General features: G+C 39.4%; 1 protein-coding gene across 1 annotated transcript in view; it reads left to right on the top strand.

Annotated features, from left to right (window-relative positions):
- Positions 1–5,998: 5,998 nt before the first annotated feature.
- ube2j1 (ubiquitin-conjugating enzyme E2, J1) overlaps positions 5,999–24,430 on the top strand; it is a 50,305-nt gene continuing 31,873 nt past the window's right edge. The window contains exon 1 of the mRNA XM_058613830.1: positions 5,999–6,333. Coding sequence (XP_058469813.1) covers positions 6,303–6,333 — 31 coding nt within the window. The 5' untranslated portion in view covers positions 5,999–6,302. The remainder of the gene's footprint in view (positions 6,334–24,430) is intronic.

Here is a 24,430-nt window from a genome sequence, read left to right as displayed (position 1 = left end):
CGGCTGCCAGCCAAAGAATACAACTGACTTTTAGCTACTTAACAAACGGTAACACACCATACATTTATGTCTTATCTCTTATAACATTATACTGGAAACTGAAACTCTCCCACAACAAAGTCCATAGAAAAAAACTGTGTTTTAAGATCACAAGGACATGAGAGCTGCTGGTCTGCTGCTGCCTCGTTGTTTAAATTTGTGTCTCTTATGTAAATCCAAACAAAGACTTTCACTGAATTCACAAAATAACACCCTTGTATTTATTGATGAAGGCAGCAGCGGATCAACAGCTCCTGTGTACCGTGATGAAAAAAACTGTTGGTTTTCTCTCTGGACTCTGGACTTTGGTGTGAGTGGTTTACAAGTCCAAAATAAACTTCAACTTATGGTCAGAAAAGTCAATCTGATGGCGAGATACGGCAGAAAACCGATTCTATAGATATTGTACATATATGCAGGCATTGCATTGGTTATTATAATGTCTTTTTGTGTTGTTTTTTAGTTACTTGTGCGTTATTTGTGTGATGTCCTGTGCAAAAGTTTGTTTTATGTTACCTTCCTTAGAGCTACATATGTGATTTAGCAGTCTCATTAGTTATAACACGTAACAATTTAACAGGCATCCAGTGTGAAACTGACCTCACGTCTCAGGCTGGTTCTCAGTCAGCACCTCATACAACCACACTATATAAAAAACCCTGAACTATCACTAAAACCCTGGTGTCACATGTAATTATCCGTCTTAATCTTTTACTCCAGTCGTCCACTGATTGCTGTGCCAGTGACCTCTGACCTCCTCCCTGTGGATGTTGTGGAGTGACAGCCGAGGTCTGTATCTGTCACTGAGGCAGTGACCCGCTCAGCTCTCACATGTGATGTCATACACCTCTCCACAGTGTTTCTGCTTGGGGGACGTCCCGGTCTTTAGAATGGACTAACAGAGATGTCAGAGTGTTGAATGTTTCCTGGGACGTGCTGAGATTTCCCAAAGTCCAGTCTAATCCCACGGTGATGCTGGTCTTATCTGTCTTGATAGAGCGGCATCGACTCTGCAACGCCGCTCTTAAAGCTGTGATAGGCAGGATCAGAGGAAGTGGAGTCTACAAGTTATTAAAACATTTTGGGATGAAGGATGGGTAGTTAAATAAATGGTAGTGACCAAACTGAATAACTCATTAGGTGCCACGCTGCCTCTTAGTGTTCCGGCATCACTTGCAGGGGCCAGTGCTTGGCTTGTTGCACTTGACGGTAGCTTTTCTCCTGCACCACCGAGCGCGACCGAGCGAGAGTGAGCCTTCTGCAGAGATGCCTGTAAGGACAAACTTTCAAAGCTTTGGCTATACTTCACATCCAAGGAGTGTGCGACATGAAACATGTGCCTTGAGATGTTGTTACGCAAGGGGAGCAACGCGTCCAATTTGATCAAATATCTGACGACACACAGCATTAACTTAAAAGCAGAATGATGCACTGTGCTTGACAACCTCTGACGTGACCCAGTTGCAAGCACATGAACAGCAGCCGGTCACGTGTCAGAGTCCCAGTCCTGCCAGTGTGCTGGACAATGATGACAGCAGTCTTTTGTCCTCGGGTCAGTGTAGGACGGAGGTTACCCTGGTAATGTATTGTAACATTTGATATTATTGAATTTTATTTTATATTGGTTAATTTATTACTTATTCTCAATTGTATTGGTTTTATTTAAGGATTTAAGTTGATGTTGTGTTCAAATTGACCTTTATGATTAAAAAGGCATTGTTTTAGGACAAAGTTTGTGTGTTTTCCTTTTTATTTCAAGCACCGTTTAGAAAGTACTGGTTTGGTACTGATATAACCTCTCTCTCTCTCTCTCTCTCTCTATATATATATATATATATATGTACATATATATATATATATATATGTACATATATATATATATATATATATATATGTACTCCCTAATCTAATTTTATTCATTACTTTTGGGTTGGGACACTAAAATTGCAATAAGAACGAAACTGAAATTGTTATGTTGTTCTTATGTCATATTATGGCAACAGAAGAAAGGATTTGTTACACTCAGCCTCATACATCTCTCTCCCTCTCTCTCACAAACAGACACACAAAACCAGAAACACACACCAACACGCAACACACAAACACGTCGACAGCATGATGTGTCATGTGGTCACAGGAGACGCATACAGGACACATTTTAATGCCAGGTGTGAACAACCCTACTAAGCACTATAGCTTAGCGTGGCTAAAATGTAGCATTTACCAAAATCTTTGTTGGGATTATAAAAACCAAACCAATATAAGGCTGAAATAAAACTCTGCCTATCCACTGTATTGTTATGTTGTAAGTGGTTTCACTGGCACCTCCCTTAACATGGTTCAAGTCGTACATCTTTGGTCAACTCAAAAACTACAAGTGTTCCCCAGGGTTCTGTCTTGGGTCCTTTCCTTTTCATCATCTACCTCCTACCCGTGGGTCACATTTTCAGGAAGAATGGAATTCACTTTCACTATTACATGAACCATCTCTATCTGTCTTCCAAGCACAAGTCCACTCTCCCACCATCATCCATCTCCGACTGTCTACTCTAAGTTAAATCCTGGTTCTCTCATAACTTTTTCTACCTCAGTAGCAATAAAACTGAAGTTCTCCTTGTTGCCTCCAAATCAGCTCCAGCTACATTAAATCTGACAGATTTTCTATAACAATCCTGATCTCCGTAGTTCCTCCCTCTCCCCAGGTCAAGAGTCATACTCGACAGCTCACCATGCTTGGAAGCTCATATCAATATTCTCACTGAGTCAGCAGACTTTTACCTGCGCACCATCAACCGTCTCTGCCCGTCTCTCACACCTAACTGCACCGCCATCCTTGTCAGTGCCCTGGTCACATCCTGTTTAGATTACCTCTTAGATTACCACCTCTCAAGCTTCTCCATAAACTGGTCCAGGATTCAGCTGCCCTGGATCATCACCAGAAGCTCCTCCATGGATCACAACACCCCTGTCCTTCAACAACTCCACTGGCTTCGACTGTAAGATTCTCCTTCTCACTTTCAAGACTCTCCACAACCTTGCACCTCTGTAGCTTTCTAACCTCCTTCACATCCTCATGGACAATCCGATCTTCCTCCTCCTTGCTCCTCTATCACACCTCCTGCCCTGGTGACTTCATCTTCTGTGTTCTCTTAGAAGTTGCTTTTCCACCATCTTCAAGCAGCTCCTTAACTGTCTTTGAGTAGCTCTCTGTGGAAATGTTCATCTGTATATACGTCACGCTGCACCTAAGGTTGTGCCCTCGACTCTAGTGTTGTCTGACATTGTGTTGGACTGCAACAGCGTAAGTGCGTGGGCGCACGCGTTGGCTGCTCTTGATGTGGTGCGACATGAGTCAGAGGTCAAATCACACCCTCGATGCTTTGCGCTGTGATCTGGAGATTTGATGTTCATTTTACCCGGTGGTTGCTTTGAAATGATGATGCAAAGGGTTTGTAATCACGGACTCCAGGAGTCATTGTTGTGCAACAGTGATAAGCTGTCACTGTGCCTGAAATTAAATGTACCCATAAACACTGGGCATGTGGGCCAAGGTAGTATTTATCTTTTCTATGTCATCTTTATACACAAGGGAAAAACTCTTCTTTTCAGTGCATGGCAGCCCAATACACACAATGAATCAATAAGCAAACGTTATATGAATAATAAAATCTACATCACCTCACTTTGCAGGGACAGTGATGTGGCTGCACCTCTGACCTGGTCAATGTGGGAAGAGGTGGGTCTCCCTAAAATTCCCATTATCACAAAACCAATAAAATATGTAATATAAAAAAATAATCAGACTTGAATATGAATATTGATTTCTATTGAGGCTGTAGATCAGAGTGTCAAACTCGCCACACATGCCCTCACAGTCGAATTCACGTGGCCCACCTTTTACTATCAAATTATAATGACCTCCTCCTCTAATAATAATAATGATAATAATAATAATGATAATAATGATAATAATAATAATGATAATAATGATAATAATAATAATATTATAATAATAATATACGATATATTTAGCACAGTAATAAATGTAAATTAAATTAAAATTATATATAACCTAGAATTGTGTTTTCATTGCAGTTGTGTTTACATTTTTCTGTCTGTTTTTCTTTTTATATTCATGTTTTTTTGTAAGCAACTATTATAGAAACAAAATGCTTTTATCCTGAAATGGTGTGCAGCCCTGCTAGGGTTTTTTGAGCGGTGCCCTCTTCTGACCAGACTAGAAGTTCATCTGTGCCCTACAGGTCATTTGAGTCAATACTCAAACTCAAAAATGGATTAAATATTAAATATGTCTAGATATTTGCTAGCAAGAGCCTTATTTTGTATTTTTTGGCCTGGAAGCTATGAGTTGCACCTTTCCTACGAGTTCACTGCAATATAAAATTCATCTATGAGTAACTGTTGATTAGCACCAATCAACAGGTATACATGGTGTCGTGTGTGGTTATGTGTGTGTGTGACACCTATCATACTTTGCCCCCTCAACATCAAAGTAAAAAACAAAAACAAAACTATTATTCCTTGTTGTTTGTGAGCTATTTGAATAGAATTATGTGAGTCTAATTTTTCCTAGGCTAATATTTTCCTTTGTTGCTATGGTAATTGAACTGCTATTACGTTCATTTTGCATCACTGCAGCCTCGTAAAGAAAAACTTTCATAAGGAAATCAGGCCAAAAACAAAAAGACCTTAGAGGGTAAATATTACTTTGAATGCCACAGCCTGTGTGATTATTGCTGCTGACCACGTTCATCCATCCCTTTATGGCCACAGTTTAATGGTTACGTCCAGCAGGATAATGCTCCATGTGACACAGCAAAATCCATGACTTTAAAATGGCTGCAGAGGCATTATCTAGAAAAGTAAGAATATTCACCAATTTAGAAATAAAGGGAAAACTGTTTTATTTGTTTGTCTGTTTTAATAAATCAGTTCAGAGCTCATTAACTCACAATGCATAATGCTTTAAAAGTGTTTGTGAAGTCTTACGCAAAATAATCGGGTCTGTAACTCACAGATTTCTGTGTGTTGCTTCATCCATTTCATGATTTTATTCTTTGACTCACTGCAGTATAGTGTAAAAGGGCAAAATACATGATGAATTAGCAGTTATGCCTTTGGTGGCAGGAAGAGGCCGACATGCAGGCAGAAGGCAGTCTGGTCTAAATGTTAAGATGCACTGACTGTGTTAATGAAATACAAGTGATTAATCTCTGGTGGGATGTGCAGGGTGACAGTAGTGTCTCACGGTGAGGAGCTTTAAACACCATTCATTTTTTCATCCATAAGAGGAAGGAATTGTGTAAAATGTCAATATGTGTTACCGAACCTGAAAATGACCACAACAAAGTCACCTTTGAGGAAATTATTGAATGAAGACAAATAAAGAAGAACTAACAATAACCCTCCAATGTGTTTTTAACCACAGACCAAATAAATTTAGTTTACTGTCATATAAGAGCAAAGAAACTAATACATGTCATTATTTAAGAAGCTGAAATCAGACTACCTGTTATTGCACTATAATAATCTAGTGGTTTGGTTTGTGGAACAATATAATTTGTTAAAATCTAATCTGCGCTAACAAAATAAAATCCTTTCTTATTCATTGCTATAAACCATGACTAAATTTAGGACTGAAAAAAGGTTTGACTTCAAATACATGCAGGGAATATGGAATTATGAATATATTATCATGTACAAAAAGTAATTTTGCCCGATGCTGCGTCATATTTGTCAAGAGCATATTAATTTGTACTCTGCCCCCCCACCAACGGAGAAAGAAGACCCGCCCCTACCTTGCTTTGTTTGCTTTTATTGGCTTGTGTTTGACGTGAGCGCTGGTGATTGGCTACAAATAAAAGAAATTCAGGCTGGGCCAATCAGAGGTTGTATATGGGCGGGTCTTCTTTCAACTCTGGTGAGAAGCGGCTTTTACTTCCTGTTTACGTTCCCACAAATGACGTCACGTGGTTAACGTTTAGCAAATAGTTTCAAAACCGAAACAATACATAACTTGAGAGCACCACTGTAGTTTTGATACGGCTGCGTCATATAGCCTTTGTTGTTTCTTGCGCCGGAGAGAGTGGAAGAAGTGCGGTTTCACCTGTCCTGCTCCGTAGTTAAGGACCTGAAGAAAGCTAGCCGGGGTGCTAAAGTGAAGCTATAGCTTGCTAGCGAGTTAGCTAAAGAAAGCCATCAGCACTTCAGCATCTTACTGAGTCGTCACCGTCTGTGTCAGCATGGAGAACCAATATAACCTCAAGAGTCCAGGTAAGATTATTTGTGTGTATGTTGTTAGTGATGCAGCTTTCAGCGAGCTTGCTAACACGAACAGCAATTTACAGTAATGTTTCCTATTTATTCAATCATTGTGGAAAGTATCCATCAGTATAACATTGACATGAGCCGCACGTCAAGTAAATCATAGTGAATTATACAGACTACATTCCTCTCGTGACATATACATGGAGTTACTTTTTGTCGTTTGCAGTTTTTAGAATAATAACTTAACTTTTACATTTAGCCTCCAACTCCTATTTGGGTTGTGTTTGGGTTGACATGATACAGAGGTGTGTCAAGTTTCACTTTGTTTAGGACACGTTTACTTATGTCAGGGACATTTTATGAAAGAGGTTTTCCTGGTTTTTAGATGGAGCAGTCAGCAGGTATAAAGAGAGGAGTAATGTAATGTACACTATTGTTAAAAGCAGCATATTTTTTTCTTTGTGATTAGTTTAGGGAAATAGAAAACGAGTTTGTTGTTATAAGTGCTCTGTAATTAATGGCTACTAAATGTCAACAACACTATAAGGCCTATTAATTCTAGCAAGAAAGGGGTGTTTGTGTTATTGCCTGTATAAAATGAAAACAGAGACCTAGCTACACTTGGTGTGAGTGCACATCAACTGCTGTAATAGCAAATATTCAAATGATTTAAAAGTAAACTCCCGAATTCCTGTTGATAGCCACAGTTGCAAGAAAATTGATTGACTAATTTAATCATTTTAAGTCCCTAATGAGATTTGACCCTGTCTAGTAAGATTTAAAGTCAAAGCAAGGATATTATTATTCATGTAATCATTCTGTACTGTGTCCAGGAGTAAGAGAGAGAGACTAACACATTTTCCTAAATTCATTTAGTGGTTATTTATTTGATTTTTGTTTGCCGCCATGCAGATTTGATCTTTTTGTTTCAGACCTAAAGTGTGTAACAAGCCCTCTTAGCCTTTTGTTTTTGCACCAACTATTAAAGAAAACAAAACATGATATCTCATATGCCCAGTTAAAGACAGCATTATTTAATGTAATGCAACTACTAATAATAGGTAAGGATCTCTTAATGAAAAGACTAACAACAGTTGGAGGTTGGTGTCGTTGGCAAAGGGTAGCCTGAGACCATGGGTGTTGTCTTCATCGTCATTTAATTTCTTCCCCTGAGGATTCTTTCAGTGTTCATTGTTGAGGAGTAAAGCAGCATTCCACTAGACAATTAATGGGTCTCTGTCATTGTTTAGCACAGGTTGTTTGTTAAAGGTGATGACTGAGATTGTCGGGTTAAAATAAATAATGTGTTAAAACTGACCTGGAAGGCTGGAACAGAATCATACAAAAAATGTCATGAGAACTACACATTCAGCATTTTATCAAACAGGTTTGGTATTTTTTTAGTTTGAATGCCTCTGATCTTTCTTAGCATCAGGTTTTGTAGAATATTATTATATTCAGAGAAATTCCTCTCCACTTCTTCCTCACATGCAGCTGTTACTCAAAATCTATATGATTTGTCAAGTAAAGTGAAACTCAAAATTTAAATGATCAAGAGTCAAAAAAAACAACCCAAATTCAAACACTGAGACCATGCCACGTGTCATAAGTTACTGCCTAGGGTATCGTGTAAGCTTTAGTAGTTTGCATTACTGCTGTACAACTCTCGCCCCAAGGACACACATTGAGACACACAGAAACAGGTGCTTAGGACCACAGGCATACAATGTTTGTTTAGAGCCAGTGGGCTGGAACTGGTCTGTTTTGCTGATGTTCACTTTCAGAATTGCTTTATTCTTATTTTGAGCGAATGACTCTGGAAGTCTTTTAGGAAATGTATGCAGACGTATATGTTATTCTTCATTTAAACTCTGTTAAAATTATTATTTTTGGTTTTTTATTTTTAAGTAATTCAAATATTTTGCTCAATAAATGTGAAATAATCATTTTCAGACATTTTATTGTCTAAACCCAAAGATATTGAAATATATTAAATAATGAATAGTCATAGTAGATCATTTGACAAGTTAATTTCTGTAAATTGAAAAGTTTTTTGTGAGATAGTTGCATAAATGATCACAAATAGAACGGTGGGGTAATATATCCCATCTTTACTACGCCCAGTCTGTGTGGTTTTGTATTAAAATGTTGTTTCCATATCAATTATGGCTCGAACAGTCAATTCCAATAATTGAACAAAATCGCAAACTCTTGATAGTAAAACATTAGCATTTGTCTGTTTAATTCAAACCATTGTCAAACCATGCCCTCGTTTATGGCATAATCTGGTGAATACTGACAGTTATTTCAAAAATTATTTTAGTGATTTTTGGAAATTTTGAGTCCATTTAGAGCAGTGGTGTCAAACTCAAATGACCTGGTGGCCAATGAGCATCTAGTCTGGTCAAGAGGGGTTATGATATTGCAATAACTAAAATTATGATATTTTACAAAATTTAAAAGTAAAATAAATCCAAATAACAAAAAGTCAAAAACTATGTAAATAACAACTGCAATTAAAACACTAAACAAGTAATTAAACACTAAACAAGCTTTTATATATACATTTGTATGTATACACACACATATATATCACATATAGCACACAAATAATTGTTGTTTCCGACCCAAAAGAGGCAGAATATCAGCAGCAATAAAAATCACCAAAAGTTTTCACCCTGCAGCTGTCATCAGTGTTAGTGCAACTAATTGATTCATTTAGAAAAATAACTGAAAGATTATTTGTTTAATTCCTTAGTTGCAGCCCTCATGCCAACATTTGCAAACACGACAAATTGTATCATTTATCATCATTGCATCGCCCTTGTAAGACCATAGTTAGAGGGCTGATCAAGCATGAAAACTTTAATCCATATTTGTAGACTAGTTTATTGTTTCTAACACTTATAAATATCCTTCAGTTAACATTAAATAGCCCAGAGAAATGAACCAGGTGTTATCTGAAATGAAAGGTAATAACTGTATTTTAGGCATGTAATACAGATCATAAACAGTAGTTTTTATTTTGCAGTGTATTTAGAGTGTATTGTCACTCTCCTTTGAGAAGCACAAACATCGTAAGAGAAACCCTGTTCATGAATCCAGAGAAACAACCTGTGAGCAACTTTATATCCCCATATATCTTGTATATCAGGACATAGCCTGAAATGGCTGCAATATTATTTACAAGTCATATCGCCCAGCCTTACAGAAATATCAGGGCTGTAAAGTCCCTGTCGACTGGTCGATTTATGTGTCGATACTGATTGGTGGTATATTTTCGGAAATCATGGCCTATGATATTGCGCAGATGCACGTGATGACTCTGTCGACATTTCAGGGCTTCAGTCGACGAAGAATTTCTTTGGTTGATTACAGCCCTAAGAAATATTGATTCCATTTATATCGTCATATATATTGGTAATGAATGATGTAAAAAGTATATCGTGATAAGATTTTTCCCATATCACCCAGCCCTAATTTTAATCCCTTCAGGAGCTGACTAAAATATTGGGATTAGATATTTGTTTGTACCCTAGCTTTACCTTTTATCTGAACGTGGTGGAAGCAGCAACTGTGGCTAAAGAGCAACCAAAAAAACAAAAGCTCAGTCTTTGGAAGAGTGTCTAACATCTTCGGAGTTGGCTTGTTATTATGCAACAGTCTCCTCTTGCCCCGCTGGACAAATTGTGACTCATTCCTGGTGGCAAACAAACTCAAAATGTTTGTTATGTAAGATAGTGTGGCACACGAGGATTATAATCCTGCTGCCTTGACTGGACCTCTGCGGACAGAGGCACATGTGTGGGAAAGGGCTTTTTCCTTGTCATCTCTGCCTGCTGTTACCAGAAGGAAGCACCAAAATTGGGCATGGGAAATGAAGCGCACAGTCACACTCCATCCATATACTGGCAGGAAGCGTAGTGAATGCCTCCCCCCCCCCCCTCCGGCCTCCCTGCTCAGCATCCAGATGAATTACTGCATGTTCACACTGGACAAATCATAAAAAAAAGCTTCACCCTTTGTTTAACCTCATAACCCTGCAGGCATCTTTTTTTCTCACAAGCTGAACAGAAATGAACAGAAATGAACAGAACAATCTTAACAGCACAGCACTGCTGAAGACTTGGTTTGATTATTTTTTGTCTTTATAGGGGTTTGTTATGCAGGGTTTTCTTCTGCACAAGAAGTAAACAAGTTAAACATTACATATGAGGATTTGAAGTGTGTTCAATGTGTGTCGGTCTGAATGAATACCTCAGAACATCCAATAATTATCTAATCTCTGTGCTGGTAAATAAAGTAACAAGGCAACATGCTGTTAATATTCAGTTTTTTAAGAGGGTGTTTTTTATGGCGTACTGACACACAGTTGGCACTGGCTGTAGAGTTGCTGTCGGAAAACTTGCTGCCAGCAGGGATAACAAAGAAAAACAGGTTCGAGCTACTTAAAGCTGTAGTGGGTAATTCATTTTTTTGTAATTTTGAATATTGCTCTGGCAACCAGGCCTAGCGACATTCCCGTGCTGCACACAGTAGGTTAATAGATTTATGTTAAGGAAAATTGTTTGACTTAAAGTATGACTGAAAACATAAAGAAGAAGTGCCCATGAAGAGTTTCAAAAGTTAATTCTACTGCAGATAATTTAGCACTTTGATAGGATAAACACTTCTTACCCCCACCTGGCCCTGCGCTGCTGATAGTCTTGCTTGACAAAGCTTGTTTTTCAGACGAAGGAAAAACCATCAGCAGGGTTTTTATCTGAACCGGGTAACAGTGGTGCTGCACCCTCTTACCAAAATGCTGATATAGAATCTTTTTGATCCTCTGTGTTTTTCCTACTGGTCCTGGTGCTCTCTGATGCGCACACACACACACCCATGCATTCGTACAAGAGTAACACAAACTCACCTTTACAACAACACCCATTAGTGTGTTGTCATGTAATACTGTTTCTCCACATTTTGTGCTTAGAGCCCCCCCCCCCCAAAAAAAAATATCTAAGTCTAAGTTCTTGTTTGTTGTGTCGCTGGGGATTTTTTTTCCTTTGATTTGTGTGTGTGTGTGTAACAGAGGTGATCTTTATTCACAGGGCTCTGTATTCTTTATTTCAATGCTATTTAAAAATGCAATGCATCATTCTTTCCTCTGGGTTCCCACCGATCCTTGAAATCCTTTTGAAAATCGCCCTAGATAAACATGGGTCATGTGCTTGAATTTTGTGCATGAAAGAAGTTAAGTTGATATTTTGGTAAATGCCTCCCACCGTCGATGTGTGCTTGTTTATTATGACACCACCTACCGCTTCCCTGCATTTGTGGATGTACCGAGACTACAGTACGCAATGAGCGATTAACATTAAGGAAGAGGCATATATTACACAATGCCGGAAAAATGCATATTCCAAGATCTTGCACAAGATCTTTATCTCACCCAAGAAAATTACAAAGACTGACTTGCCAAAGATTCCAAGGACAATCACTTGGCCACATGCACAGCATGCTGCAAATCTATAAAAGTGGACACCATCTGTGAATTTCAGGCAATTGGCCCTGGAAAGTCCTTGAAAAGTCCTTATTTGATGTGCTTATTCAATGTGTGGGAACCCTGTGCTCTCTCTCACTCACTCACATACTGACAGCTGATTCATCTGACCCTCCGCTGCACACACAGTGCACAGCCTTTATTAATTGAAAGTGTCTCAGTTTGCAAGTTAGGTAGACAGCATTAGTTGCTAGCACCTTTTTCTGTTGGTGAACTCAGGCATGAACCAGTAATAACTTTACCACCCCCCCCCCGTTGCCTGATGATTATCCACCACGGAACCATCTATGTTGCCCTCGTACTTTTTTTTTCCCCTGAATACTGTTGCAATATATTTTTTAGGAAGACCAAAATGAGGCAGAATAATGATATATCTTCCTAAAGCTATGCTCTGCAGTTCTAACTTTCTATTAAGCAGAGAAACCAAAAAAAAGACACAACTAAACACATCTTAGGATCAGGAAAGAAAGAGTTTTAGAGATTTCTTTAGATCCATTCTCGCTCATGAATCAAGTGCGTCTGTCCATGGTCATCTGATGAAGGGAGCTCAGAGATCCACAAATTTGAATGACCTGTGGATGAATAGATTTTCCAGCCATCCTGCCTACTTCAGCTTTGATGTAATAAATAAACAGTTCTACCTTGGTAGACTGACTGATGGATGAATAATTTGACAGTACAGATCAAACATTTCACATTGAGATTTTGTCTAAACACTGGGATTTCATGGCCCTGACCTGAGAGGCTTAGAGTCTGAGCCTAAGGGAGAGCAGAGCTGGCCCTGCCATCAAAGCAGGAGCTTCTAGCCACCGTCCTGGAGGATACTGATGGACCAGGTTCAAAGCCAACTCTCCCAAGTAGCTCATCTTTCATGCGGAAGTGCCTGTCCAGCTCTGATCGCTCATCACACCTCTGAGCGCTCCTGACTCTGCAGGGTACCGATAGATTCTTAAAGTGGGAAATCATGACTAACCGGTGGGCAAAAAGATGAAGTGGATGGTTTAACCTCAATATATTTTCACGATAGTTATCTCAGAGTCTCCATTCCGAAAAACCTAAAAGTCTCCCTTTATATGTTTCTTTTCTGATCCACGGCTGATACGTGTAATCTTCAGAATCGTTTAAGCTTGTAAAACTCAGTTATAGACAAAGAGGTAATTATTAGGAAATAATTAAAATACATGGACAGCTTATGTGCACATAATATGTCAAGAATCACAATAAAAGCATGGAGAGCCCCACAAATAGTTTTTTCTGCTCCCAACAGCCTTCTGTGAGTCTGTGTTTTTCTGCACACTCAGTCGTCCCAGGCCAAACAGCCATAATGTGGAACTTAATGGCTCATTTGCTGCAGTTGCTGTTTATGGGAATGAGGCCCAGTGTCACTGCCTTGTGTCAGGACAACTTAGGCCACATGTTATAGCAGAGGTTTTTCTCAGCCATGGTCCACCTGCCAGATTCAATTATATTCCAGGGACTCCCCCTCCCCATGTATTTCCCTCGAAATGTTTTGATAGTTGGATTCGAAAGTAGTCTACAAACTGTTTCAGATAACAAAATGAAAAATGTATATCTTTTTTCAGGAACCCCTCTGATAGTGTGCCACTGCTCCCCCTTCATACGTACTGCTTTGTTTTCATTTAAAAAAATGCAGGGTGTCAAAAGTGCATTGTGGGTCCGCTGCTTGTATTTGCTCATGCTGCGCACGGCAGAAGTTGAGAGATGTTCAGCTGTCCAAGTGGCTGCACGAGTGTCACCTTAATCAAATTACATTATGCAAATTTTCTAACACAGGCGCCTGCTAATCCAGTCACATTTGTGAGTTTAGTTCAGACATTACAGACTTTACAGAGCCCCATCAAAGTGTGAACTTCTGTTCTGAAGCCTAGAGTTTCACTACTTGGCTAATGCTATGTTGAGGTTTTGCAAGCGGTAATGTACAGACGTCACCTGGCGATACCAGTTGTCAGTCAGACTGTATCCAATCATATGTGTTTTTTTTAGGTCTGAAAATGGGTTTATGCTCAAAATGCCACCCTTGCGTTTTTGTGTTGACACTAACACTACGCCACTTTGGGAAAACGATATCATAATCCCACCTCTCTCTTGCGCTTGAATTCACTGTCGCTTACCTTTTGTCATCTTCCTCTTCTTGTGTTTGAAGATTGTTCGGTCTGTTTGCTTTAAAATAATTTTAATTTTCTTTCCTTCTTTCCGCCCTGGCTTGGTTCGTTCCTTCTCTTTTTCTGGGGTTGTATACATTGTAATGTATACTAATTAGAAATTCCGGTTTTGGTTTAGCAGCGTTGCAGCGCAATGTATAGACCAGGCATAATGTTCTACAGTGTTCAGATTTTTATTTTATTGTTTTTGGGGATGAAGACATTTCCTCAAACAAAGAAAAAGATAGTTGTGTTTCCATTTGGATGTGGCATTAGTGACCTGATCGTTATGAAATAATTAAAAGTAGGCCAATTTGTCCACAGACTTCCACTTAAATCGACTTGTTTTTGTAACCAGCGGAGTCATTATTTAGGACATTAATTTTCTGGTTGGCTTCAACCATCAAACTGGAAGATTTACAGTCTATGGCACTACCAGAGATCCTTTTTTTTAACCCTAAGCCACGCAACATTGGCAGAAATGATGGACTTCATGTCTGCACACGTGAGTCCCCCGTTAGAGCATCATAGACAACGTCCTGGAGTTGAATTCATGCAGGTGGACACATGGAAAATCTAAAAACAATCCACTTCAAGGCTGCCTACCTAGGTTTGGAGCTAATATCTGAATAAGTCATCATTTTAAAACTTATGCACCAGGGACAACTGTGGATAGAGGTATTTATGGAGGTTTATTTATTTGGGATTTTTTTCCTGAAGAAATAATTTAAAACCTACCTTTTAACTACCCTAATTCAACAGCTTTGGAGTCATTGTGATGGTTAAATGGCTTGGTGCAGGGACATTGGGGGCCGTTTCCACTCCCTCTACTGTCTGTTAGCAGAAAACCGGATTCCGCAGAATCAGGAGGAGGTCTTGCAATCGACCGGACTTGCAAAGTTTGACTTTAAGTTTAAATTTCAACAATTACAAATAACCCATGTTTGTGCAACCCAAGCCTTTCTCTTATTTAAGGTAGTTGTTCTGAAGAAAAATCAGAAGAGTAATGTGGCTCAGTTAGTTTCTATAAAACCACTGGCTGTTTCATCAACATAGAACATTGAGCAAAAACTTCAATCTTTTTTTGCAAGCAAGGGTTTAAGGTCATAAATTAAGTCTGGAAAGATAAATCGGGGAGTATGTAGGAACCCAATAATGAAAGGATTACACCCGCAAAGACTTAAGACTCGCACAGAGGAATTAGACCCGCTTAGCTTTTCCTTTCCTCACCACACATTTTCAGCTATGCAACTCTTGTCCTGCAGTATTTCCTCCTCCTCCAAGTTTTCATTATAATCGCTGTCATTTGATTTGGTGCTAATGCTCTTCTCCACTCCTCGGTAATTATTTATTTCCCATGCACTGCTCTCTTCTTCCCGGAATAACAATCCTGTGGCCAGAGGAACATTTTCAGGACAGTTTTGATTCTCGACACAGGCTATCAGCTGTTTTTAAATAGGATTTTTAGAGTAATACTGGTTTGTTTGTGCCAAACATTAAGGGTGCTATCTCCTTTATAGTGTTGTGGGTTTGTCTGCACCAAGTGTAGTTTGGGATGTCAAGGCTCCAGGCTACCTACAGAGAATGTCTACAGCTCTTATCTTGTATTTGTCTTCTAAATGAGTAACATTTTTTATATTTTATTTTAATATGAGAATGTCTGTGTTTGAAACACTTTCTGCAACCTGGTGGTCTGTACACAGCCTCAGAGCTTCAAGTGTTTGGGGGGAAATAAGCTCAAACCACTATTCCAATATTATTGAAAAATATACCTAGTTCAGCTTCAATTTTTGTTCATGACCGATGTGTTTTCTGTTGTTATTGGATAGTCAGTGGCCTGGCTGCCCCACACGCCCTTAAACATTTTGTTGTGACAGTTTATTGTGAAATAACACAAACAAAATCGTCAACGAGGGGAGACTGTTTCATAAAACAGTGCTCAATAAAATTTGCTGCAACGTTTTTCTCATTACAGTGGTAAAATAGTGAAATATTATCCCTACAAATATTAAAAAGTGTTAGTTTTGGTTGTACATTTTTGAAAGATAGCCTGTCAGTTTGGTAATGGCTTTCTGAATGCATAACACTTCATGTGTAATAATGGAAAAAATAATTTATTGTTGTGTGTGTGCGTGTGTGCATGTGGAAATTAACACTGTGCTATGTGTGCAATATATTCAATACCCCTAATATTGAGGGGTATTGTTGTTTCCTTCCGTTGCTCTTCATTGCTTGCTCACACTTCTTTTCGGCTCTCTGTCCTCCAAGAGCACCAGGAGGAATTCTCTCTCTTTCAGTGTGTGCACCCCTCATATGGTCGTAGCGACAAGAAACCAAGCTGCAAAATTGAATGTCATGGTGCTGGGAAATTTCTCTCTAAGCAAAAAAAAAGAATAATAAAGTGCAGCAATGAATTGTCATCACTAGGGCTGTGACTTTTTATTCGAAATGTGATATTACTTTGAATATGGGATGTAAAGTTCACATTCAAACTGTAATTGCCTGTTTGAAATGTATGCTGCCGTCTCATAAGGGCCTTTTAAAATAAAATCCTGCAGAGGCAGGGTTCCCACGGGTCTTTGGAATCCTTGAAAGTTTGTGAATTTGAAGAACAGTTTCCAAAGGCCCTTGTGGGTCATTGAAAGTGTTGGAATTTGTTACAAGATATTGATATTGTTACAATTGATATTTAGGTAAATGTCTCCCCCCACCAATGTGCCCTTGTTTGTTACGACACCACCTACTGTTTCATGCCTGCATTGCTCGATGTACGTACACTAGGCCTACACAGAACAAATGTCGAGTCGTAATTACCATCTGTGTTGTGGGCACTGTCCACTGTCTCTCTCCGTCGTTGGTCTCAAATTACGTGATAAATTCCAAGATCTCTGCGAGGACTGGCTTGCCAAAGATCCCAAGGACAATCACTTGGCCAGATGCAGAGTGTGCTGCAAATCAAATCAAAATGGACGCCATTGAATTTGAAGAAAATGGTCCTGGAAAGTCCTTGAAATGTCCCTGAATTTGATGTCAATCAAGGTGTTGGAATCGTTCTTGTTATGCTCCAAAATATTTCTATATTTGTTTTAGTGAGTGAAGGATTTTTGATCATCTCTCATAGACCTGTTTTCCTGTCCATGTTTAAAATACACCAGTGGGTTTCGATAGTGCAGCTATTCTTACACAATGACATCGTCAGTTATGTCATCCCTCTTATAGTTTTACATTAGGGCTGCAGCGATTAATCAATTACATAATGGATTAATTGGTTTCAACGTGATTTTTTTTAAATAATTGAAATAAGTTCTCAGACCTTTTCTTTGCTCCATATAAAAAAGAAATCTTGAGACATTTTGAGGTTTGACAAACACTGACATTTTATGGACCTAATGATTACTTGATTGTATATGCAGTGTGTGTGTGTGTATATATATATATATATATAAGTATATATCCCTCTTATGGCGTGTTTCCACCGGCTTGACTCGACTCTGCATGGTTATTTTGCGTTTCCACTAGCATAGTACCTTGTACTGGGTACTTTTTTAGTACCTGCTCTGGTGAGGTTCCAAGCGCACTGAGGCGATACTATGCATGAGAGTGGTCAGAGTGCCGTCAAAGGAAGAGACATTCAACACAAAAATAAAGCCGAACAATGCCTAACTGTCGATCAGTTAAAAAGTCGTGGTTTAATAGCCAACAACTACCAGGGATGTATGTCTTAATGTCTAAAATCTCAATATTTAACAGAGAAGTCGGGTGTATTTAGCGACAGCACTGCTGATCGTGTGTGGCATCACAAACCCTGCCGCTGCATTTCAGTGTCAGACGGGGTCTGTGCTCCGGTCATGGAGGAAGTACTGAACAAATACTTTTAATTAACTGATTCTAATGAGTCACTTTCACTGAAAACAACTGCTTCACAAGTCACTAGTCACTCGTTTGGGTGAAGTCATGGCAGTGTCATGCAGCCGTGCAGTGATGACATCGCCTACATTGAGTAGGTACTATTTTGTAGTGGAAAACCAACCTAAACCTTGCTGTGCCGTGCCAAGGAGAGCTGGGACCATAGGTGGAAAATAGGCTTTTTACTTGTCTAGTATTTGTTGTGAGTTGCTGGTAAAAAGTAAAAAATAATGCAGACAGTGCAAAAGTTAACAGTGTGGTGGAGTCAGATACATTTGATGAAAATTTAATTTCCTCTGCTGCCAAGCTCACTTTTTTAGCTTGTAGTTACAGGTTGTGAACAAACAGGCTGCCCTACGGCCACCTCATCATTTCAGAATTCGAAATATATCGTTGACACCCTTGATGGATGGATGGAGCTCACACTGTGCGATCACCGCAGCAGCTATAGATCAAGCTGTTTGCACATCATTAAACCAAAGATTTTAACTGCAGAGTTACGCTTCCCTGTCTCTGCCTGACATTGTTGGCTTTATGTGCAGGGTCACATTTATCATAATTTATGGTGTCTGTCGCTCAACATTTCCGGAACAGTTAAACAGTTTGTCGTTGATGAAGTCCGAATTAATTATGCATGCAATTATGCAGAGGTATCAGACACAACTTTAACAACACACACACATACACACACACTGTCACACCCAGACAAGTGGTAACAACCCTCAAGCAGGTTTTTAATTATTCTGATAGAAATGTAGCTCAGCTCAGGTCTCCTGTGCTTTGGATTTCTCATTTACTATAGATATCTATGTATATTGGCTAGAAAGTTTTGCATTTAAGACAGAAGGAGACATCTTGATTGTGACTCTTTTTTGTTTTGTTTTTTACCCTGGGACATAGTTGTCCAAAAGATATTTGCAATGCAGGACTGCCAAAACATGAGGTGTATTTTTATTAGCTTTGGGTCAAGATGCCCCAGTGGACTCATGCATGGAGGTTTGATTTATTTACACAAGATCAGTTTCTCATCTGACCTCTAGTCTTAATAATTTTTATCTTAAGATTTAATAACCTTCTTGTATTCTTATTAATGCATGAGGAGACAATGGGAGCCATGAAAGTGAATGGAGACAACTCTTTCCCTATTCTCCTTGTGTGCTCAACATGGGTTTACTGTGGTAGGTTTACTAAAGAGTAATGCCCGGAACAGCCTGTCATGATATTTTTGTCTTTCACGATGGTCACCATGTCAGATTATTAATCACAGTGGCATGGATTGTTGTTCACAAGTCATCGGGGAGGTGAGCAAGGAGTTGTCAGTCATGGCTAAATCAAGGAAAAAATGCTATTGTGGGTGATGCCGGTGGAATTTGTCATGGTAGTCCCTTGAGGAGATGTCAGAGGGGCAGGGGTACTGTTACCAAAGTTTAATGAAACCTTGTTCGGTGTCAGTTCCACCCAACAACAGCAGCAGCAGCAGCGTCCCTCTTTTTCTTTGGCATGTTTATGAGTGCATGTTATGTATCGTATGAGATGTCAGACTCGGCAGTAAAACAGAAAGAATTCTAACATGTTAGACTTCTTGTCAGGGTGTTGTGGAGTGTCCCAAACACCAAATCTCTGTTCATAATCGGGTCCGACACTGTAAATGTGTCAGTCACGACCAAATCGCATGAAAATCTGCCTGGATTTGTGTAGTCTGATCCTGGCATAAGGGACACTAGAGAGTCTCTATCTTGGGGCAGGAGAAGGTTGAGCACGTGCCTTGAAAGCTGCGTGGCTTGAGTTCATCTCTGTCTGCTCCAGTGGTTCACCCGCCCGCCCTCCCTCCCTCCCTGAAGCCTGCTTGTCTTCTGAGCTTGCCTGGCCTTCCACCCTGTTATATATGCCTTCCCACCCATTCTCACTGCAGCTACCCTCTCGTCATCCTCCTCTGTCTTCATCTCACAGCCTCCTTTTCTAGTTCAACACCCCGGCAGTCCACGCTTGATCGGATACCAAATCAATTTTGCCTCCATGAATACCTCTTAGTTCTGCTTTCCTTGTCACAATTACTTTTCAATTTTCAGCCCCCACGCTGTGCATTGGTAGCTAGGACTCAAGAAGCATCCCATAAGAAAGTTAAAGCAGGCAAATTGACCTTGTTTCTTAAGAGGTTGACAGCATATTTGAGACGTGTGAGAAGTGCCCTTTAACATGAGTGTGGCATCAGCACCTGTTGCATTGCTGCCTGCACTATATGACTAAAATGGTCATCATCACATCACAGGGCTGTGTCCTTGTGTCCTTTGCTGCCAGGGCAATAAGTAACTCCCCTCATCCACAGTCATCATCATCATCATCATCACCACCATCGTCAGATTGGCTTGTGTGACTGTCCTTCCTAGAGTGATGAAGTTGTGTATATTCAGATTAACGCAGTAGGTCTAAGTGTGTTGCAGGCAAGGTCACGACACAAGGGTTAATACCAGCAGATGTTCCTCTGGCATGTGTTGAGTCTGCACATAAACTTACTTAAATGCCACCATGGGTAGTGATTGACCTCTTAAACACTGCAACACAAAAAAACATGCTTACTTTTCTGTATGCCTTGAGCAAGGATTGCAAGTTCAGCTCTACTTGTAGCACGAAGCAGTGCCATTACCAATGCTGTCATCTGTTGATCATCTGCTTATCTCTAATCAGCAATTGTAGTGGAATAGTCTTTTTTAAATCGTTACTGACGTGCTCCTGTGATATGCTAGCTTGGCTTTGCAAATTTTACTCAAGATTTATTTTTTCCCTCGATGTGTACACACAATACACACAATTTTGCAGTCATTTTGTTGAGAAAGGGACAAACTATTTTTTGGATAGGCACATTTTATCTCTATGCAATGAAATTGTAGTATTTTCTCCACTTTGGTGAGTTGGACGTGTGTGTGTGTGTGTGTGTGTGTGTGTGTGTGTGTGTGTGTGTGTGTGTGTGCTTGCAAGGAATGAGGCAAGGAACATGAGGCAAGGAACAACCTCATGAAGGTAAATGGAAATTCTCAGGGTTTTTAAAATTATTATTATTTTTTGGCAGTTAGGAAATCTCCAAAGCACTTTATAGCAATTTTGATTCAGGTACTTAACATTAAAAGCCCGCTAGAGGAACAAAGACACTTTCATTAGCTGAAAAAAAAAAGGATTTTATTCTTTATAGACATTTGGTACCTGTACATGACATTTGAAAAGAAATGTCCTACTAAAACTGGAATTTCAAAGTAGAACTAAATCCATAAACCACTTTTTCAGGTATGAGTGTATATGGGTATATAGTAATGTTATTTACTCATCCAGGGGCAAATCTTCACAGTTTAGTGCTAAGTATTGAAATTATACATGTGATATAACATCTGCTTATCTATTGACTCTCTCTGGTCTAACACCAGCGATTGTATTTAAACTATTAGCAGCACTTTGTTAGACTGCTGCAACTAGGTGCCAGATTTCACTATCAGGCCATGACCCCCTCACTGCTCTGCACTCTCCTCCTCCCATTTCTTGGCATTTTTCAAAATCAGGCAAAATCCAGGATGGCACATTTGTTAGATTGACAGAGCATAACTTTTTATCCTCTGTCAACTTGAATACGTTCATGAACACTAGGAAGACTTAGAATGGCAACAGGAATTTTAACAATTAGCCACTAGCTAATAGGGAAACTGCCTAATTCTGAAAGTAAACTAAACTCTAACTCTAAACTCAATAAACTGATTCCCCTCTAGTGCTTGTTGTGTACCGGGACAAGAGCAGTAATCCAACTGAACGGCATAGTCGTGCTATTCGGGCTGTTGTGCTAAAGCTAAATTTTCACCAAGATAAATTAATATGGCTTTATGCCTCGGTATGTGATAATTTTGCATGTGAATATACGTGTATCACAGTGAGTTAGTGGGTGTAAAAATATGGTGACGTTTTTTTGAAATCCTTGAAAGTTTGTGAATTTGAAATGTTTTTTGAAAACCGTCTAAGTAGACGTGTCCTTGAAAGGGCTTGAATTTTATGCAAGAAGGAAATCAAGTTGTTCGATGTACGTAGACTAGGCCTACGCAGAACAAACGTCAAGTCGTAATTACCATCTGTGTTGTGTCCGCTGTCCACTGTCTCTCTCCGCTGTTGACATTCCATTCCATGCAGAACCATGAGCGAGTAACGTTAAGCCAGAGAGAACAAAAGATGTGATGACTGGGAAATGCAAATTCCAAGATTTCTGGCTCCGCAAAGGAAATTACAGACTTGCTCAAGTTCCCAAGGACAATCACTCGGCCAGATGCAGAGTGTGCTGCAAATCAATTAAGCTGTGTCAGCAAATTCAGTCCTTGAATTTGAGGGAATTGGTCCTGGAAAGTCCTTGAATTTGATGTCAGCCAAGGTGTGGGTTTTTTAGTTAATTTGTTGAGTAAATTCAGTCGACTTTGAGCTGCTTTTAAAAGGGACACAGCACCAGTGCAGTGGTCAGTTTCTCCTGGAAACAGTGTTAAGAAGATGCAGTATCTTGTCTTCACTCTGCCTTGGTGTCGTTCATACCGCGGTTTTTAATTTTTGCAATTATTGCGGCAGCCCTACACACTGTAACAGTAGCTCGTCTTAACTGTGCATGAAAATGTACTGACTGCTACATGACCTTTGCATGAGGACCACCATTTGTGTATCACATAAAAGCAGAGCTGGAAAGAAAGGCAGCTGCTGGAAAGCTTCTGTTGTGACAGCAGTTTAGCAGCTAGCCAAAAAAAACAGCCAAGTTGAATGGAACGGAATTAATTAGTCAGCGTTTAGACAGATTGATCGCAAGCATCCAAGTGTTGAGTATGATGCGGCTATGGTGGAATTACTGCTGTGGGAATATATTGAAATTATCAAGAAAGAATTTGACAATAGGGGAGAGTATGAGTTTGAATAAATCTGAAACAAGGTGTTCTTACTGATAAATGATGAAATACATAAATATCCTCATGAAATAAGGGAAATAGTGTGTGGTATTAAAAAACAATTTTTCTCAAATCAAACAATGACGATTTAATCTAGAAAAACACCAGTCCTCACTTCAGAAGCTCTGTGCGAGTTCGTGTTCAAATAAAAGTTTTTAATTGAATCGTTTTGAAGAAATATCAGCTTCAGAAGGTTTTTAATGTTTTTTTTCATCTGCCCAAAAGAGTATGATAATCACACTCCATGCACCGCCAGTTCTTGGAGTCCTGTCCGTGTGCGTGCTCCTCTCATCTGTCCATCTGTGTTAGCTTCCTGTTGCCTGGCAGAACGGCACACTTGCAGCTGTCTGCATCAGCTGGGGAAATGAAACCTGACATTTGGGTGGAAGTGGAAGTGTCATGGTGAAATGGTGGCACAAATTTAGAATTAGTAAGAGAGTGCAGGTCACCATGTTGTAATCACAACACTGGCTGTTGAGGAAATATGTATGGGCAATGCAGCCAATGTACACAATTTGTAAAATACACATCAATATTCATACATACAAGATGGAAGAGTCGCATAGAATCCTAAATCTGTGCTGTTGCCAGTTTTTTTTGTGTGGTCCCTGAATTGATTTCCTGTTTGGTCTAATAGGAAAAAGGTATGACTGTGTGTGGGTTGGCCTATTCAATTTCTAAATTATGCTGCTGAATTAAAGAAGAGGAAAACCAATCTGGCTTCAGTAATTCAGCTGTCGCAAGGTGTCATGTACTGTAGGGCTGAACAATTTGGGGAAATTATTTTATTGCAAGGGGTCAGCGTCTCTCACTAAAAGAAAGATTTGATTCATTTCTAGAAACACAGACTTGGACATTTATTTTCAATTAGAAGTTAGAATAAGCCAAACTGTCACTTTGCGTCTTCGCATCTTTGTTGAATATTTTCTCGATTAATTGATGAGTTGTTGTTCACAAAATTTAAGAGAAATGTTGATTTAGTATTTCCCAAACCTGGAAATGTTGATGTTGTCAAAAAACCTTTTCTTCCCTGATGCCCCCTGTACTGGCACGCAGCAACAAACACGTCATAAAGCCATGTCTAACTTTAATAAACACAAACATGCTGCATACCCACAGAAAGGTCAGACACTTATGTAAAAGATCATAAACAAAACATTCTCATGATCACCAAACACAGTTAAAACACCAATCGATCAAACCAGCAGGTGTAGAAAACACAGTAACAGTGTAAACATTGATAAGCGGCACCGGAGAATCAGCGTGATCATGTAAACAAAGATAAAACGTCTCTGCTGGACAGCAGAGACTCCACAGTCCAGCAGTACAATTTTTCTTTATCTCTTTACAACCAAGATTCACTGATCCAGTTGCAAAATAAGAGCAAAACAACAACTTGCTTTCAAGAAATACAACCAGAAATTTTGTGTTACCTTTGCATTTCATCAAAAGAACTGATCCATCTGAATGAAAAACTGCTTTTAATGAAGAACTACACCTCCCAGCATATTTGGGGATTATTCCAGTGTGTCATT

Source organism: Solea solea, chromosome 17, assembly GCF_958295425.1.
Source record: "Solea solea chromosome 17, fSolSol10.1, whole genome shotgun sequence".
Taxonomy (NCBI): Eukaryota; Metazoa; Chordata; class Actinopteri; order Pleuronectiformes; family Soleidae; genus Solea; species Solea solea.
The sequence above is the reverse complement of the archived record's forward strand: the minus strand, read 5'-3'. Positions and strand labels throughout refer to the sequence as shown.